The following is a 19,927-nucleotide window of genomic DNA, read 5'->3' as shown; positions in this document are numbered from 1 at the left end:
ATCTTTTTTAGATTTCGACCGTTTTTTGACCATTTTTGGTCAACGAGTGATCCAAGAACTTTCAAATTTGGCCCTGTTATACTTTATTCTGTCCTTTAGGGAATTGATTTGAAGTTTTACCACTGGGCACTTTTGCATCATTCAGTCAGGTCTGCGCTGCTTTAATTCCCCTAACCTACCCCCTTTAGCCGACGCCCAGCCCAGCCTTTCTAAATCGGGCGGCGCGAAAGGTGCCTAAAAGAGAGAGGAGACTCTAAGCTATCCAACGGACTAAAAACAAGCTTCTACTTCCTTCTAGGTCCGGAGATATAAGCCTTTAAAGTTTAAACTAGTGATTTTCTTAAAAAACTTACACAGTCTACAAGTAACACGAATTAATTTAAGAAAGGGAATGGTTCGCTCATAGCCGACACCTAAGTGAGTAACTTTCTAAGAAAATGCCCCCTATTCTAAATTCTTAACTTTGAACATTGCTGATTCCAAATTAAAGAAAACATGACCAGGCTTTGAGTTGAATTGTCGACTTTTAAGTACTTTTTGCTAACAACAATAATATGCATAAATAAAATCTAAGTTTCAAGAGTTGCCTGAAGTGCCATTTGTTTACTTTAGCTCCTTTTGATGTGGTTTTAGTATAAAGTCACAACAAAGTTATAATTGCATTACCCATTTGGAAGAAATTGCATCATTTTTGGATGAATATGAATATATAGTAAAATCACTATCTCAAATTACCCCGGGGGGAGGTACTAGGGTTGGTGGATTAAGGGTATGTGCGGACGGGAGCTCCGAAAAACGACCCTTAGACTGATTTTAGCTTAAAAGTTGACCCTTGAAATTTTTTTTCCATATTTGAAAAAGGCCTTAAGACTTTTTTACAACTTTTTCATTCGAAAATATTTTCCGACCCTTTAGAGAGACTAATTCAAAACTCTCCGATTTTTCCGACTCTTAAAGAGACTTTGAAAGGTGAAAAAAACCGAGCCTTACCGTCCGCTCATCCCAGCACCCATTTTTGCCTAAGTACCCCCCCCCCTAAGGCAAATTACACTGGATAGAAAGCTCTTCATGGCAGAAGTAACCCAATTAAGACGTTACAGAGACGCATGCACTCTTCTCTTCTAGGATTCATTAAGTTTTTTGAGGCTTGTCTATTTTTATATTTTTGGAACTGAACAATTTTAAAGTGTTCTTAATCTGCTATTATTTTAAGGAGAAAATTGTATTTTAGTCTTTGTATCCACCCCACTAATAAAATTTTAATTTTTAATTCTTATGATTTTAAGTTCGCTTTATTTAAATTTCAGCCACTCAGATTGGGGATTGTTTTTAAATTGTTTTTATAAGAGTGTATTAAAAGAAAACACCACTTGGCATTATTCCAAACATTAAACAAAGACCATAATAATAAGCCAACTTGAAATTTTTGACTCATCCAAATTCTTTTACCAAGCATTTCAAATAAACATTCATCAAAAAGTTTGATTAGAGGCACTCTATATAATCTCAAAAAGCTAATTAAAATAGACCTTTTCATAAATTACGTCACGGACATCACTTACCTCATATTCAAACAATTACCATGGTGATTATATTTTTTACTTTTAGCTTAACATGCGTTGTTTCTGAATAGACCTTTTCATAAATTACGCAACGAACATCACTTACCTCGTATTCAAACAACTACCATGGTGATTAACTCCCAGCCTATTCAGAAACAACACATGTCAAGCTAAAAGTCAAAAAACATTCAAACAAAAAAAGAAATCATATCATCAACTCAATGCGACAAAGACAAATGTGGCAAACCGACAAATCAACACAGCGAAAAAAAATAAAAATCAACGAAAATGACAAATTAAAAGACTAAAATAACGGAAACCGACAAACAGACAATAATAAAATTAATAACCGACAAATAAACAAATTCAAAAATTCAGCGAAGCGTTCAGATTTCGTCAACTTTTTCCGACGAATTTTCTGCCAATCAGGTATTAACAAAGTTATAAGCTAAAGACACTTGAAAACCCATGCGTGCATTATTAAGATGACATGAAAAGTTTATTTAATTATTTTCCACATTAATTGATTAATTGGGTATGATTTTCTAGTTTCCGGTAAAATCAATTTGGAGAAACTTCCTTTTTCTTGACGCGGTCATTGCTTGCAAACGAAAATAGTGGAGGCACTTAAATTGAGTGGCAAACCAGCCAAACAGAATTACAGCAGGATCCCTGAGCTGAGGCTGACTATTGAGTGATGACCGTAGGACGTTGTTTAAATATTATCGTATAGCTCATTATTACGGACCGATAGGATCCCAGCTGAAAATTCAGCAGAAAAATCGTTCCTGGCGAAAGAATAACCTGAAATTTCATCCCAATTGCAAATTTCGTTGAGCTTTTCTTCCTAACACGAAAATTCACTGTAACTTTGAGAATCCTTGCAGGATTTCCGAGCTTCGAACAATAGAATAACAAGGCGATTGACTTTTAGCCCCCTTATTCAATCCGGAGTGTTCATATACCGAAAAAGGGCCAGATAATGGAGTTTTCAAATGATTTCTTATGACGAAGGGTGAAACTTTAGTATACCACAGTTAAGTAGTAATCGCATGATGCACCTATACCCCTGTCTCGAAATCAAGTCGGCTTTGCAATACAGAAGCAATCAAAGACAACCAAAGCATCAATCATACAAAATAGTGCCAGGGTCATTAATAACAACAAAATCAGAAAATTAAACATTAAGTGACCTCAGGCTTTTATACCACAAAATTTCCCACCCCTTTCTCCAAGTCCAAGTATTCTTGGAAAAGGGAAACAAAAAATGACCAAAAGCAATCGAGATTCAGATAACCATCAAAATAATTAGATAACACAGACAGATACCGCATTTTGATTAATTCATTAAAACCAATCAGTGTATCCAATAGCAACTCAAAACAAACGAAGATTGACTAATCTAATTAAGAAATTTCGAATTTTTCAATAATTGGCTCTCTCGAGCGCTTATTATGCCTATCATGGCACTAACATGAATTCGTCGGACTACTTGCAAACATTTGCAAAAAGTTTTGAAAAGTTATCGATTCCTTTGATACTTTAAAGGAATAATGGCGGCCACTTAATTTTAGCCAACTTTGCAGGGAATTCGGCGAGTTTTGGCAAACAGTTAAGCCAAAATTAATTTCTCGAGCCAACTAACCCTTGAATTTTGTCTAAAACCTTTATTTTCAGGCAAATTAGTACAAATGTATCTTGCAATTCGCAAAAATAATCAGATTTTTCTGATATCATAGTTCATCAAAATCAATTCCCTTAAATACATCGAGGACATACTTTTTGTGTGGTATACGCAAAGGAAACATATTTCACCCAAACATATTTGGACTACATATTAGTAACAGGAACAGGCACATAAAAGTATGTGTTGGCTCAGAAAAAGTAAAGAATAATAAACAGAACAAGTGATCGGAAATTATTGGGTGACAAACTAAACACTTTCAACATTATTTCATTCTAAAAATACCGTTTGGGCTTAAAAATACCATTCCCAGATGGCACACAACGTTGTTTTAACGTTCATCTAACGTTCTATAGACGGTATGAACATCAGATAACCGTTGAAACAACGTTGTGCGCCAGCTGGGCTTGGACTTAAAAATACTATTATAAGTAGAAGAAAGTCATCAGTAAGGAAATTCAAAGAATGTCCAAAGTATCACACATGTACTATGCGTAAGGTTTGGTAACAACAACACGTGCCAACCGAACGATTAAGCTCTGACCATCTGATTTGGGTTCTAGGAGCTGTGAACAAATTGGTCTTCACATTTAGTGTTTCTAAATGATCAAGTCAGCAAAATATAATAATATTGATTGATCAAAACGAATCTGTAATCAACGAACGAACATTTTGAGTCTTCTGTTTTCCAAATGTTAATTTTGAAATTCCCCTGTGTAAAGTCAAGACAGGGATTGCTAAAACAGCACATAATAAAAAGTCCAGAACATTAACTTCCTCTTTCGAAACAAGGACAAAGTAAACTGTTTCCCAGCTGACGACACACAACGTTATTTTAACGTTTATCTAACATTCACAACGTCCATTTAATGTTAGATGAACGTTAAAACAACGTTTTGTGCCAGCTGGGTTAGAAACTTGGTCGTGTGAGTTCGACCCTTTGTGTGACTTGGACAGTATCCAACAATCGAAAGAAAATTCATATAATGATATTTATATGAATTACTTGTACTTGATGTTTATATTCTAATCCCCCTTAAGTCTCATTTTTCATTCCCACTGTCGAAACACACCACTGTGTCACAGACCCGCTGGGACCCCAGCCCCACTAGAAAATTTGGCAAAAATTTCGTCCCTAGTTGGAAAATGCTCTGAAATTTCAGCCCAACTGGGAAATTGACTTTGATTTCATCCCCACTAGAAATTCAATGTTTAAAAATTGCACTCCAAAACCACAACCCCACTGATTTGGACGATAGAATTGCTATCCCCATTGAAATTTCAATAGTAATTTTTATCCCCACAAACTAAAAAAGTCCCACCGGGGCTGTGAGACAGGGGTGTAGTAACGAACAGGTGCAGATTGCCGGTCCCAAAAAGGGGCTAAAAATCCTCAAAATGTATAATCAAGCTGTAAGAAAGTTCTAATGAAAAGTTTGTTGTTATTCACGCTACACCGATGGGTGGGTTAGCAAGCAAAAAACTATTTTCTTAAAATCTTCCAAAACAAACAATACACTAATTCCTGATGTGGCTTGCATATTATATGTTTGTTGATTCAGAGGTGGGCGTAAATGAAATGGGTTGGCTTTCTTAGATTGAAGTGGGCGGTCGAGTATAAAACTGGTATGTCATGACTGACGAAAGGACTCAGGTCGAAGCAGGTTTTCTGAGGAATCTGATTTTTGTTAAAAATTTGACATTCACAGTGTTGTTTTCTTATACCCTTGTGGTTGATATTTTCAAAAGTTTTAGAAGTTCTAATTGCAGAATAATTTTCCAAAGACTCATATTTGTGGAAAATATGGGATGGCGAGTGATAAGGTTAAAAAAGTCAAGGTCTGCGAGGCTTGATATCTAGAGAATTAGCTTAAAGGTTTTGTTTTTAAATAAGCCTGATATCGTTTGCTTACTCATCAATTTTAATTTACAAGATTTTTCACATTGAATTGACACAGATGTGGAGAAAGATTGGCCAGAAAGAGGAAAGCAAAAACATTTTTTTGTTTATATCAGCATAATATAACAATAGTCGAACGTGCGCAACGCACTGGGCTCAACTTCAGTGCCTTCAAACTATTCATAGGCCCAATTGTAGAACCCGAGATATTCACCCAAGGGACAAGTGTGCAAAATTTCAGCCAAATCGAAGAATTTTTGAAGTCTCCAGGCTGCCCTGAAGTTTTAGCCTCGTTTTGGCGAAATCTCGTCCCCGGGCCCCTAAAATCAAAATTTTTGAAAAATAAAAGAAACACGTCCTCAGATAATCACCCAAGGAACAAGTGTGCAAAATTTCTGCCAAATCGAACAATTTTTGAAGTCTCCAGGCTGCCCCATAGTTTTAGCCTCGTTTAGGCTAAAAACTCGTCCCCAGGCCCCAAAAATCAAAGTTTTGGAAAAATGAAAAAAATACCCCCATGGATTTGCCCAAGGATCAAATGTGCAAAATTTCAGCCAAATCGGACCATTTTTGAAGTCTCCAGCCTGCCCCAAAGTTTTAGCCTCGTTTTGGCGAAAAACTCGTCCCCAGGCCCCAAAAATTAAAATTTTGAAAAAATGAAAAAAACACCCCCAGGGATTTGCCCAAGGATCAAGTGTGCAAAATTTAAGCCAAATCGGACCATTTTTGAAGTCTCCAGCCTGCCCCAAAGTTTTAGCCTCGTTTTGGCGAAAAACTCGTCCCAAGGCCCCAAAAATTAAAATTTTGAAAAAATGAAAAAAAGGCCCCCAGATATTCACCCAATGAACAAGTGTGCCAAATTTCAGCCAAATACAAGCATTTTTGAAGTCTCCAGGCTGCCCTAAAGTTTTTGTGACAGACAGACAGACAGTCAGATTCTAGCTCAACTGAAGTTGAGAAAAGTTGAGAATAGGCTGGAATAGGTGTTTATAGTCGAACGTGCGCAACGCACTGGGCTCAACTTCAGTGGCTTCAAATTATTCATAGGCCCAATTGTAGACCACCAGATATTTACCCAATGAACAAGTGTGCCAAATTTCAACCAAATCCGACCATTTTGAAGGGCTGTAGGCTGCTTCAAAGCTTTAGCCTCGTTTTGGTAAAAAACTCGTCCCCAGGCCCCAAAAATCTAAATTTTTAAAAAATGCAAAAAGCACCCCCAGATATTCACCCAAGGAACAAGTGTGCAAAATTTCAGCCAGATCGAACAATTTTTGAAGTCTCCAGGCTGCCCCAAAATTTTAGCCTCGTTTTGGCGAAAAACTCGTCCCCAGGCCCCAAAAATCAAAAATTTTGAAAAATGAAAAAAACACCCCCAGATATTCACCCAAGGAACTAGTGTGCAAAATTTCAGCCAAATCAAACAATTTTTGAAGTCTCCAGGCTGCCCCAAAGTTTTAGCCTCGTTTTGGCGAAAACTCGTCCCCAGGCCCCAAAAATCAAAAATTTTGAAAAATGAAAAAAAAGCCCCCAGATATTCACCCAAGGAACAAGTGTGCCAAATTTCAGCCCAATCGGACCATTTTTGAAGTCTCCAGCCTGCCCCAAAGTTTTAGCCTCGTTTTGGCGAAAAACTCGTCCCCAGGCCCCAAAAATCAAAATTTTCAAAAAATGAAAAAAACACCCCCAGATATTCACCCAAGGAACAAGTGTGCCAAATTTCAGCCAAATCCAAGCATTTTTGAAGTCTCCAGGCTGCCCTAAAGTTTTTGTGACAGACAGACACACACACAGACACACAGACACACAGACATTGTCAGATTGTAGCTCAACTGAAGTTGAGAATATCAGCATAATATAACAATAGGCGGACACTGTCCTGATATGAAATAAGTGTCTGATATAAAGCGGGAACACTTATGTGAAAAAACCTTTATTGAGCCAATGTTACGATTTTTGGATGAATTGTTTTTAAGGGTATAAAAGTCATTCAGTTGCTCGTAAAGTAGCTAATGTCGAAGGGATCACAAAATGGAAATGGATTCAAATTAAATTTTAAGAATCGTCTGTGTCTTATTTCAAAATCCATAGAAAGGGATTCTCCTTGATACAATATGAAAGTAGATTCATATTACGAAATAGGCGTCATCTAATCTATTCTAGAAAGGGACCAGGCACGTATGAGTTGCTATGGTTACATGAGATAAACCGACCAATCAGCTGATAACATTATCCAAATGGAAAACAAATTCAGAATAAAAGAACTGACGAGATAGCAGGGAAACCAAAATGCATACCAGTAGCAATAAGTTGAAAAAAAAAGATAAAATGTTTTGTTATTTCCTTAAATCCTAGTAGTAATGTCATAGTAGTTTTCGACTATCCTATCGTCTACCCAAGATCACTAAAAAAGGGAATAGCTTAGGAGGCGGGAAAGAATTGTGACAGAGTGGTTAGCCCGGGGTGGAGTAAGCAGTGTTGGAGGTGTTTACAGCGTTTGTTCCAAACTCTACCGCCAGTTTTTTCCCGTAAAACCACCATGACGCCCTAACTCTGTGTATATATTTTCCCGCGTTTGCTGACCCTCTAAACGGACGATAGCATCGTCCATAGTACTGTAATTCTAATGTTTTACGATCTCTTCTAAGGAACAAGAGTGTCAAAGATACAGATAGACCATTGCTCCTTCCTCAAGAGGGTGCCTAGACTCGAGTCTGATTCTGGCTGGACTTTGATAATTTCTGATGACACTGAACCTAGTCAAGTAGACTAGGAGACTACAGTCCGTCTAAGCAAAAGCTCAAAATTGAGAATTGTCATATACTACCGGCTCACTTAATCGCGCCATCCAGCCTATCAAAAAGCTTTAAGTGGTATCCGGGCTAGGAGGGGCCTAAGAAAACCTACAAAATCCATGACCATAAATTCAGGGAGGTCTCTGAAATTATGGCTACCATCCCGACATCCAGGAAGGTTGACCTCCTCAACATAGGTGTAAGTCTTTCAATCTACAAATGTCCAAAACACAAAATAAGAAAGAAAGTAAACTTACATGTGAGATCAAGGGAAGATTGATAGAGGCCAACACCTTTGCCACGGTTAAACAATAACATCCGAAGCCAATGAAACCTGATGCATTGACCACGTTTAATTCGTGTAACATGGCTTGTGAAGGACGGAAATCCAGACATTTGGTGTCGGAGTATGCGTGATTGTAATACAAGTTCAGTTTAATGTTTCCTAGGAGATTGGTGTTCCTATAATTCGAAAAGTCATGCATTAATGATCTTTGGGTTACACAGGACCTATTCCACGCATGTGTCACACACTCGCTGGGACCCCACCTCACTGGAAAGTTTGGCCATAATTTTTTACATGGTGGAAAAAATACCTTAAAATTTCAGCTAAACTGGAAAATCGACTTTGATTACATCCCTATTTGAAAATGAAAATGGAAATGATTGCACTCCAAAACCATCCCAACTGAAGTTTTGACCTGAGAACAATATAATATATATACCCTCATTGAGATTTCGATAGAAATTTTCATCCCCACTGTGTGAAGAAGTTCCACCGGGGCTGTGAGACAGGTGTATTGATAAATAAATGTACTATTTTGATGTAGGTGAAAACTTGTGTATGGACCCTTTGACTGTCCCTAAAGGCCTTACAAAACATCCTGGTCCCTTGATTTTGGACGAACTATCTATCTATCTATCCAAGAAAGTTATAATAAAAAGTAAAACCTGGTTTGAAATATGATATTATATAATCATCTTTTCTCCTCCAAGAGCAATGTATCGAAGGGTGAGAAGAGATTACCTATTGATGTCCTGGACAGCGACCTTTGCAGCGGAAGCATAATATTTGCCAGTATTCATATCATCTCCACCAAGCTTGATCAATGCGGGTGTCGGAACATCAAAAGGAAGATTCAAAGCTATAGTGATCTTCTGTTTGTGGCGACGATGTCTGGAACATAGCACATTTGAAGGGAGAAATAAGAACAAGTATACTAAGCTGGTCCACATGTCTTTATTGCTATGCAATTATTTCTCAGGAATGTCTTGAAAAGCGAACTTTGAGGAATTATTATCCAGTACAAATGTTCGAACTTTTAACGATGAATTTATCTGCTAGAATTTATTGTTTTCCATCATGTTTGTAATCTATGAGAAAGAAAGGGAAATTAGATGCAATCCTTCGCAAGGTACTTGCTGTTTACACTTTTAGGTATACTTGAGGCACTGGAATAAAATGTAAGTGCGGGGTCTTTCATCCATGAGGGTCAATCTTTTATATTAGCTACAATAAGATCTGTTTATAAGTCCAAAATCACTGAATGTTCTCAAGTATTTTAAAAAGCATCAGAATACATCACTATGAAAAATGGAGAGGCAGAAGATAGAAGACAGTTATCAGACAGTGTAAGTCAAGAGTGGGGCAGGTTAAAGCACGTCCTTTTTGGCTCCCACCTGTGGGGACAAAGAAGCGCCCATGGCACAATTTCATAGAATTAGAATTAAAGTTGAGAATTCGTCAGTATCTGCTGGCAGCCTAACACTCTCAAGGGACCAGAAAAATTTCTTTGTTGCTAATTTTGAGAAGACAGTAATTGCTTCAGTACTAGTCGAACTCAGAGATAAGATATTTCATTAGAATTACAATGCCAATAGTTTTAACGAGAAAGCAAAACGATGTAAATGATAGCACCCAACCTAGCCTAGAAATCTAAGCTAGTTTGATTCAGTCACTAGGATAAATCTGATGGTAAGTTGTGACTGAATAACAGTATTCCAAGGCAAACTTAAAATTCGTAAATATAAAAAATCATTATAGCGCCGAAAACGCTATATTACCATTAGCCGTGTGTCATAGCCCTGTGAATACGGGCTTAGTTAACTAGCCTACACCCAACTACTCAACTATCACAAATAAAAAGATTTCCCAATTTTTCGCCTTCAAAAGTGCAATTCAAGTTTTAGGGCCCTTGATTTAGTATCAGATCAGTAATGGATTTAAAAAAGACAAAAAGTGGATGATTCTCATGTACTTGCTAATAATAGTGCAAAAAAAACTGATCGTTTGTAAATTACGACTGAGTGTGATCTATCTCTAAATAAGGACATTAGGTATAAACCGCTCTCCACCACATTGTCTGCAACTATAGTGTGCGAAGTGTCACCGAACTGAAACCATACGATTCCTCAGAGACAACGGAAGAATTTTTTAAGAAGGTAAAGCGGACCCAAAAAAGGCTTAGTTAGATGATTTAGGTTTCATTAAATACAAAAAGTACAACAGAATGACAACTAAAAATATGCAAAATCAAATTCTCAACAACTCTCAACAGAAAATTTTACAAAACACCCCACCTCTATATATTAGATACTACACTACTACTGATATTGTTACAAATCTGAAAATCTGAAGTTCTCCCTTTTTTTTGAAAAATTGGAAGATTCACAATACCGTCGACCACAAAACTTGAAAACATGTTGGATTGAAAATGTAACAAAAAAATAATTTTCTTTCTTTTCTCTAAATTCTCCTAGTTTTAGTTCATATGTGCTGACAAAAGCTTATTGTAATGTGCAAGAAACAATACACATTTTTTTATAACAACATTCAAAATTTTTGAGCCCTCCGGATGTTCTTAACATGTTCTTATTTTCACCATTTTGTGAATATTTGTGTCCATTTCCCTAAGAAATCTGGCGTTGTTGAGTCCGTGAAGCCTTAAACAGCTCTTTAACTTGTTCTTAATAATTTGGCCATCGAGGCCTTTTATTCTTATATAGTTTGCTCTTATAAGAAAAGTGTAATGTACGACAAACAATATATCAAGATTTCCATATCGCGAACAAGAACTCAGTCCAAAAGATAAACTCTCCCTTCATAATACGCACCCTTGAATCAAATACCTGATATAAAACTTACAAAGGGAACATAACCTTCAAATCCAAGCAGACACCGTTATGACATCATGGGAGGTCTACACACACCATGCCTTTTTATCACTACCTTCCAAGTTTCATAGAAAACTACGGTAAAAGTTTCTTCTAACAAAAATGGATCGTTTTTCTTATAAAAAAAAAGGGCTGAGCCAAATGTTTCTTGAAAATCAGGTTTACGTAAAGCTGCTGACCGCAGTAGAGAATGAGAGGGGAATTTTGAACAAAGATACACGAGGTAAAAAAAAATAAAGAAAAAAAGAAAAAGAATGGGGCGGTGGTTTACATATTCCGCAGAGTCGAGTTTTAGATAGAAGATGTGAGTTAAATTAACAAATTCGGTTAGATTCTTCAAATTTTGAGACGGCAATAATCATTTTCTAAACATGACCCATCTGGCACACAGCGTTGTTTCAACGTTGATCTAACGTTCACAACGTCCATATAACGTTAAATGAACGTTAAAACAACGTTGTGTGCCAGCTGGGGAAAGGGAAGGAAAACGAAGAGCTTTGAACACTGTAGCACTGGTGGATTTAAGATGGAGCAAGTACGTCGGAAACATGCGAAGGAGTGCAACGCTTGGTATTGACCATGAAATTACAATCACAAATCTCTTCAGGGTCTAAAACCGCCTATGCTGTAGCATTGTTCACTGCTAAATTCCTTAGTGAATTGAGAATTGCCACAATTTTCGTATGGCAGTATATTGACAACAATTTCACCGACAACTGAAATTCGTCACGAAATTCATAAAATATATTATGTGAAAGTTTTTTTTCCAAAAAAATGTCGTTTGTAGTTTCTTTTACTCGAACCTCTGTAACTCGAATGTCTCCTTTACTCGAACAAGTTTTATGTTCCCTTTAGTAAACAATAGCGAGTTTATGTATTTGCACTTTTGAGGATGGTAGAGTGACTGAAGCGATTTGGAAAAACCCGCAGTTCTGTCTTGAAAAATTGAGGACGGTAAAAGTGATGATTTACAGTCTTCCAGTCTAGTCAAATTAGAACCTTACCATCTTCGTCGCTGAAAAGCACACATACATAAACTCGGTATATGCCTTATAAACCTTGGTGTTACACTTAAGCTCTGAGTTTCCTTAACTCAAACAAAGTTGTGTTCCCTTTGCGGGTTCGAGTTAATGCGATTCCACTGTAGCTCACTCCAAATCATAAAATACGTGTATCTTTCTGCCCTATGCTTTGTAATACATGTTTTTCCTATTAGCAGATTCATGTAAAAAAAGTCACGAAAAAACGCCGAGTAAAGCTCTGATTGGCTGAGACATGCAAAGATTATCTCACACTCTGCATACTTTACTCGACGTTTTTTCGTGACTTTTTTACATGAATCTGCTAATAGGAAAAAGCATGTATTACGAAGCGTAGGGCAGGAAGACACACGTAGAATCAGAAAGAAGACAACCAAGCATGAACACCGACCAACCAAAAAGGAAGAGACATAGACAGAAAAACAAAATTATCATAACTGATAAACAAAATGATGGGGGACAAAATAAAGATTTGCTTGCCTTATCTAGTCTAATGCCTCACTTATGATTCAACATACTTTTATAAGAAAAATTTTTTCGCCTTAAATTACGCGAAAGTTAACAAAAAGCAATTTTCGGACAGTGTAAAGCTTAATTTTTTGAATTTTGTCACGAAATTATTTGTTGGTTAAAAATTGGTATAAAATGATTGGTTTTCTATCGTAAATTAATTCTTTTGGAATACGAAATTTAAATTTTTTCTAATAAAAAAAACAAACTAAGTTTTTGAAAACACTTCACGACCCAAAGGGCAAGAAATTCAGTAAAAATATTATCTCCAAAAAGAATCTTCAAAAGTTTTGAATCAAAATCTTTAATAATACATTTTTTCGTTTGAATTAAGAGTACTTAGATTTGAATCATTTTTTTCATTTTAGTTTTCGTTCAATAACAATAGAGACTAAAGGTTGTTTAGCTTAAATATTTTAGAATAAAAAGATTTCAAACATTGATATACTTTTAAAAATACATTTATTACTACCGACACACACTAAATCTTTTGAAAATCAAATCGAAGAAAATTTATCGAATTAGATCGAATTATAGTGAACATATCGAATTAGAGAGAAAAACTAACCTTAATTCAAGTCTATTCAAAACTGCGAAAATGATTTACCTTGTCAAACCAAAATTACTAAGCAAGTGTTTAACACGGGAAAACTGAATGCGGTAATTCATTAACGCGAAAGGGAAGGTTTTCGAAAATTACCTCGGCTAAAATTGTATTAAGCAGTCGGTTAGCGCGAGCGCAACCAATTCGCGTTAGTAACTTGAGTAGTTATATAAGTGGAATAAGGTACATACAATTTCGATTATGAGGTGATTAACACAGAATATTAAAATAATAACATACCATTTAGGTGATACTGCGTTGCCATGGTCACTGTGGAGTCAACCAGACAGGACTTGGTCTCATACCTAAAAAGAGTTGCTAAAGTTTTAAAGAAATTACGGATACGCTGATAGACAACAAGATTTAAAAAAAAATTGTGAAGAAGCATCATATAACAATTCCATTAACGTTGTCATATTGGAATGATGAAAGCTCTTGACACCCTTGTCCAGTTCTATTGTCCTACTGCAGTTCTCTTAATTAAAAAAATACACCTTTTTTATAACCATAACGCTTACAAGCAAATTTTGAAAAAAAATTAAGCATTCCCCTAGCACATATGCTGAGCATCACTTTAGGAAATATCAAAGCATTCAATCTCAATGAAATTATGAAATTGCACCATTGCATAAATATGGTGTTAGCATCAAATAATTCATTTTGTCAAGCATATTGAGGCTGAAAAAAATTACTTTATGCTTATAAAGAAATATGTACTTTTTCTCCACCATCTCTAGAACAAATTTAGAAAGCAATCCAACTTTATAAAGTTCGGTTTTGGTTTGACATCACTCCATCCAACAAGTGATAACAACAATTTTGGACTGGTTGCAACATTCTTGATAATTCCATATAATGTTTCCTGCTCTGATCAATGAGCATAAGATTCATTTAAGGTCATTTAAGATTCGTTATATATTGTTTCAAATAGGTTTGGCATAAAAAAGCTGTTAAAAAAAGAAGAGAAACAATTAGATAGTATACAGTATCCTTCAGGGTTTTTGTTTAACCCCCCCTCCCTTGAGATTTAGGAAAATCTTGGTTGCCCCCTTTTCATTCCCGTTCCTTTAGTTGGAAAAATTACAATTCCCCCTTAACAAAAAGGCCATCATGGATTCTTTTACCAAAATACTTAGGTATTTATTTGTCAAAAAAAGGTATATTTTGCCATGTTTTCTCGGATGGGAAACTGTTATCCAAGAAGACGAAGATAAAATATAGCAAAATATAACAAAGCGACCGTAGTGCAGTGGTAGAGCACCTAGCTACGGTGGGCCAGGTTGTGGGTTCAACCTCCGGTCGGGTCATACCAAAGATTCCCAAAATGGAACTCGATGACTCTTGCTCAGCAATGAAGAGAAGGAGAGAGTAGCGCTCTCCCCTCCCTTCGCAGACTTAAAGAACAAATTAAGAACAGTGTGAGTCTCGGATCTTATAAATCAATAAGAAAATACTCATTTTAAAACCCATTTTGAAGCTGTAATGTGAATATGATAGTAGGCAAAAAATAAAAAGAGCAGAAATTCACAAGTTCTTATGTAGCTCTTTATTTAAAGTCTTGACAATATCAATCTTGTCAAATTGCAAACTTTTTACCTTATAAAAAACATTTTGTTGTGAAAAATATTAACATTTTAAGAATTACTATAAAGATTGTATTAAGCCTTCAACTAATGGCTTAAAACTGTTTTAAATCTATAAAAAAAATCAATGCAAATGAAAAAATCTAAAAAATGCAATGCTCTGTATCCTGTCCTTAAGGGCTCAGACCCTAGTGATTTTTAATATTTACCACGTCAGGTCACGTACAAAAAATAAATTTCTACCTGATGTAGTTAAAAAAATCTTTGGCATCTTATATATTTTCCGGTTAGGCCAACTATCCTTGAGTATAAAAATTTATCGTAATGAAAAAATTTTAGGAAGAAGAAAATGAAGACTTTTGTGAAGAAGAGTATTTCAACTTTGAAGAGTCTATTTTCGGCGAAGAAAAAACGTTTTGAAAAAACTTTTGCGGTAGATGGTGTATCTTTTACCGAACTGAAATTATATTTTTGGAAAATTCTTCTAAACGCTTATTTGTCTCAAAATCTTCATAACCAATCTAAAACCTATTAAGAAAATTCGAAAATAAAATATTTCAAATTGACTTGGATGAGGCTAAACTATTCCAAGATTTGTTCAATTTTAATAGGAAAGGGAACAATCAGTGTGCGTCTAACTCGCGTTAATAAATTCACAGAATCATCCCCAATGATTGGGCACAACATAATCAACTGGTCAAAAATTCATTCATTTGTTCATACATTTGCCTTTTACCACCAGACAAATTTATTCATGAAATATCCAAAAGAATACCTTTCAAAATCAGCCATTTAAGAATTTATCAATCAATCAATCAATCAATCAAAAGTTACATTGTCATTCATACAGTTTAAATCATTGCCAAAAATAAATCAATTCGGTTCTGCTAACCTTTGTAGAGGGTACACATGGCCTTTCTGTTCATCAGTTTTTCGACCTTTGCTGGTTTCGGTAGCCGTAAAAATTATTCACTTGTTCACTTGAGACATGTTTACACTTTTCCACGTGTATGAAGAAACTCTACAAAGTGAAGATTCAAACCGAAGGACATTTCTGACATTTTAACATTTTTTAACCGTTTCGTTCGAACATTACCAGGTATTTTTGCCCTCTACATACCCCCCAGGCTTACAGCATTTAAATAAAAACGAATTCCAAATCGCAGCGAAAAGAAAAGTGAAATCAATTCAAATTTTCAAAATTTCATACAAAAATGCGTTGCGGGTTCAATAAATTAAAAAAATGGTGAATTGTATAATTCTGAATGTTGAAAAATGGACAAAGAAACCAACTATCTACCACCATTTTTAAGAAGCCTCGTTTTCATGTGAATGATGCATGATGGTTAATTCTTCAGTACCCATTTGACCACGATGTTGCCAAGTTCGATACCGCGCAAGGTCTTTACGTGTTACAATACCAATAACCTAAAAAGAAGATCATACACATTTTTTAGAACATCCAAATAATTTTTAAAGCCTTCGGACGTTCTTAACATTTTGAGTATTTGAGTACGAGTATTTTGGTCCATTTTTCTAAGAAATCAGTTTATCGGTTTTAAAGTCCGCAGAACCTTAAAATATCAAAATAACATATAGTAAAACCTCTAATTAACGGACACACTAAAAGGCGTACACCTCTGATTTGGGGACAATTCTATTTTCCCCGGCCATTTCCTAGTCAAATCCTCATAAAAAAGTTTCAGAAAGGCGGACACTCAATTAGCGGACAAAGTTTTTTGAATGTAATGGCAAAAACCCTACGTTTTCCTCTCTAATTAGCGGACATCGACGGTCAAACTGGTCACAGGCTTTAGACAGGATTGATTTATCCAAGCTATTTATCTATGATTCATAAAAACTAAACTGTTGCATTTGAATAATCATTCTCTTGTTCTTCCATGTCCTAGTGTCTCTAGAAAAGCACTTCGGGCCAAAATTTTACATACTTAACCCCTTAATAGTACTTTATACTAACATTAGAGCACAGAATTGAAAAGTTTGTACAAGGCGGACACTTATAATTAGCGGACAGTGACCCTATTCCCCGATGGTGTCCACTGATTGGAGGTTCTACTGTACTAAAATAATTCTTAACTTGTTCTTAATATGTTAAAATATATAAGGTGTTTACACCTTAGTTGATTCATTTTTTGTTTTCTTCTCCTGTCAGTCTACCTGGAGTTTGTTGCCATCTTGTACATGCCGCTGGGGTAATGTCGCCTGAATGTCTTAAATGACAGTCAGCCCTGTCCCAAGGCAGGATAAAGACAGAGGAACCCAGAGAGGACTAATTATCCTTTCATTGTAACATCGTCTCTCTAAGAGGAAAAAGAATTCGGCCACTCTTTGTTGTTTGTAGGTCTGACAGGAGAAAACATTTTATTTTTTATACTAGATATATCGAAGCCTCGTGTTCTTATACACCTTTCAACCCTTACGGCGTGATGAGACACAGTTACAGTTCACCAAGAGGGATTTAGATGTGAAATGAAGTTGATGCATTGTTTTTCGTTAGGGATACAGAAATTTTGACATCATTCTTTCCATGGGAAACTAATCCAGTGTTGATTAGCGTATTCATGGTAGCCATTACGTTCTGATTTCTAGGGAAAGTAAACAACACCCTGGTTTTTGCCAATTTTGAAAAAATGTTCTCTAGCTTAAAATTGTCACTACTGGTAAAAACTGGGTTGTTCCCGTAAAAAACATTACGTCATGAATATGATGAATTTAAGGGTACTGTGGAGACAGCTGATATTATTTTTTTACTCTAGGATCCTGGCATGTAACTGTCAGTTGTCGTAAAAAAGTCATTTTCTTCAGATTGGTAGAAATTTTAATGAATGCTAATAATAAATTTTCCCATTAGACATGGTAAGAACATCGTTAGCGATTACTTACCTGGTTATTTTCATTGACTACAACTAAATGTCGTAAACCCAGGGCACGGAATAGTCGGAAACCACGGTTCAGTGAAGATTTCTAAGAACGTAAAAAAACAATGTTGATGTCATTACACGGTGTTCCTCTTTTCGGATGAGCTGGATGAGTTTTTACAACATCGGCTACGAATTTCATCTTGTGTATTTTACCGAACACGTTCACCCGGGCGCTCTCTATGAGAGAGGAAGAGATTTCGTATACCGAATTTTTAGCCTTCATTTTTAAGTTAGCAGCTAACAAATAAATACAAAAAAACCTCTAAGATGGTGTACGGTGCAGGATTCATGAAAGGCCGTAAATCGATGTAACACTCTCTCTCGCGGTGTGAAATATTGATATTCTGTAAGAAAGAATATGATAAATATTGTATTGGAAAATGACAAAAGTGAAAGCGACTGAGAAAGAGGAATGAACAGCAGGGAGATCTACATGCATGTAATAAACAAATTTCCTAATATGCAAATTACCTCATACTTTTATTATTCTTCCACGTTTCAGAAGCCTATTCTTACTAGATGTCAGTGGATTGATGTTTGACTGTTAACTTATGAGTTCAAAGTCTCGTAGATATCTTGGTACAATAATGACAACACAAAATAACTTACTCTGATGGGTGGAAACCTCGGATAAGCATCACGGAAATCTTTGATGGTCAACCGATGTTTACGCGTGTGTGTTGTTCCACGCTCGTGGAAAACCTGTCGTTCGAGAGCAATACATTATGAAAAAAAACCGAAAAGATTGGGACTTAAGGAGGGGCGACTTGTAAAGCATCATAAATATAATTTTTGAAGAGAACTGTGCGATCGTAAGGAAGTAGTAAAATACTGTAATAACAATCCAATATCAATGAGATAATAATAGTTAAGTACGAATTCAAAACCTTTTTTGTGTGATTAATTTTCTATAACTTTGTAACAGCACCTTTATAGCCAATAAGATAAAAAACAATGAAGTATTTTCGATAAAGTTAAAGATGTTTAAACTGAAATAAAGTAAACATACAGTCTCACACTTACCTTCTGTTTTAAGAGAATAATCAGCTGAGATCGGAGTATCGTGCCACGGAAGGTCCCGAACGTTTTCCGCCTTCCCTCCTGCAAAAACGAAAAAGTAATGAAGTTTGTAGGCGATGGATTTTCGGAAGCTGAGTATGTTCTTATTCTAAGCATTTTAAAGCATAAAATTGCACATTTCGAGTCTTTAAAGCCTAAAAAATTTCTCGAAATATTCTTAAATTGTTTGCTTTAGAGTTTAATGTCTATATAAACTTCATTCTTGTATAAAGCATCTTGTACAGCGGAGTCTCTATAACTCGAACGGGACGCACGAGAAATCATATTTGTTCGAATTAAGGAAATTTCGAGTTAAAGAGAGGTTTGAGTTAAGGAGAGGTTCGAGTTAAGGAGACTCCACTGCATATTCATGTTTTGGTGAAATATTTCTCAAGGTGACAGGAAAGAAGTTAGCTGACTTTCAAAGGAACCATTAAGTATCGAAACCCAACACCAATATAGTTAGAAAAGGGTTCCATACCCACACTGAATAGCTTACCACTGTTTGAGGGACGTTATCGACGACGGGAAAACCGTTATGATGTGACGCCGTATTCTTTAACACGTCAATAATTCGGGAAACCTAAAAAAAAGTGACCAAAAATAATTAGCTCTTCCAGAAAATTTTTTTACCCCCACTGTTGAGAATATTGATTTTTCGAAGTATCGAACCCCCTGGATATCCTACTTTATTAATAAAGACCCCTGGATATCCACTCTTATAAAGATGCTTACATTTTTTTTACTTGAAAAGACACTTCACCCCCTGGATAACTGCTTCCTTGTAGATATTTAACCCCCTGGATATCCGATATCCTCAACAGGGGGGGGGGGCACGGACTATTTCTGGAAAAGCCCAATTACGTTCAGGTATTGTTCTTTTGAAATATTTTCTTTCTGTCATTCAAAAAAATGATAAGTTATTGAACGATGTCCAATTTGTATCTCTTTTTCAGTCCCACGAAGATTTGGATAAATAGAAAAATTTCACCTTTTTGCCCCCGGAAAGATTGGAATTTGGTCAAACTAGTCCCAACAAGAGCAGAAAAATTCCCAAAATTTTCCCTTTTTTCC

At 35.9% G+C, this 19,927-nt stretch overlaps 1 protein-coding gene and 1 long non-coding RNA gene across 2 annotated transcripts in view; both read right to left on the bottom strand.

Annotated features, from left to right (window-relative positions):
* Window positions 1–8,171: 8,171 nt before the first annotated feature.
* On the bottom strand, window positions 8,172–14,181 carry LOC136813806 (uncharacterized). The gene is made up of 4 exons (XR_010847557.1): window positions 13,987–14,181; window positions 13,510–13,574; window positions 8,969–9,315; window positions 8,172–8,403 (listed from the first exon to the last, which is right to left on the bottom strand). It is a non-coding gene; the product is annotated as an uncharacterized lncRNA (long non-coding RNA).
* A 1,226-nt stretch (window positions 14,182–15,407) lies between these two features.
* Window positions 15,408–19,927, bottom strand: part of LOC136813908 (H(+)/Cl(-) exchange transporter 7-like) — a 32,378-nt gene continuing 27,858 nt past the window's right edge. The window contains exons 19-24 of the mRNA XM_067070412.1: window positions 19,353–19,436; window positions 18,818–18,895; window positions 18,404–18,496; window positions 18,055–18,138; window positions 17,757–17,837; window positions 15,408–16,280 (exon numbers count right to left, since the gene is read on the bottom strand). Coding sequence (XP_066926513.1) covers window positions 16,161–16,280; window positions 17,757–17,837; window positions 18,055–18,138; window positions 18,404–18,496; window positions 18,818–18,895; window positions 19,353–19,436 — 540 coding nt within the window. The 3' untranslated portion in view covers window positions 15,408–16,160. The remainder of the gene's footprint in view (window positions 16,281–17,756; window positions 17,838–18,054; window positions 18,139–18,403; window positions 18,497–18,817; window positions 18,896–19,352; window positions 19,437–19,927) is intronic.

This window comes from Clytia hemisphaerica, unplaced genomic scaffold (assembly GCF_902728285.1).
Source record: "Clytia hemisphaerica strain Z4C2 unplaced genomic scaffold, Clytia hemisphaerica genome assembly, whole genome shotgun sequence".
NCBI lineage: Eukaryota > Metazoa > Cnidaria > Hydrozoa > Leptothecata > Clytiidae > Clytia > Clytia hemisphaerica.
The sequence above is the reverse complement of the archived record's forward strand: the minus strand, read 5'-3'. Positions and strand labels throughout refer to the sequence as shown.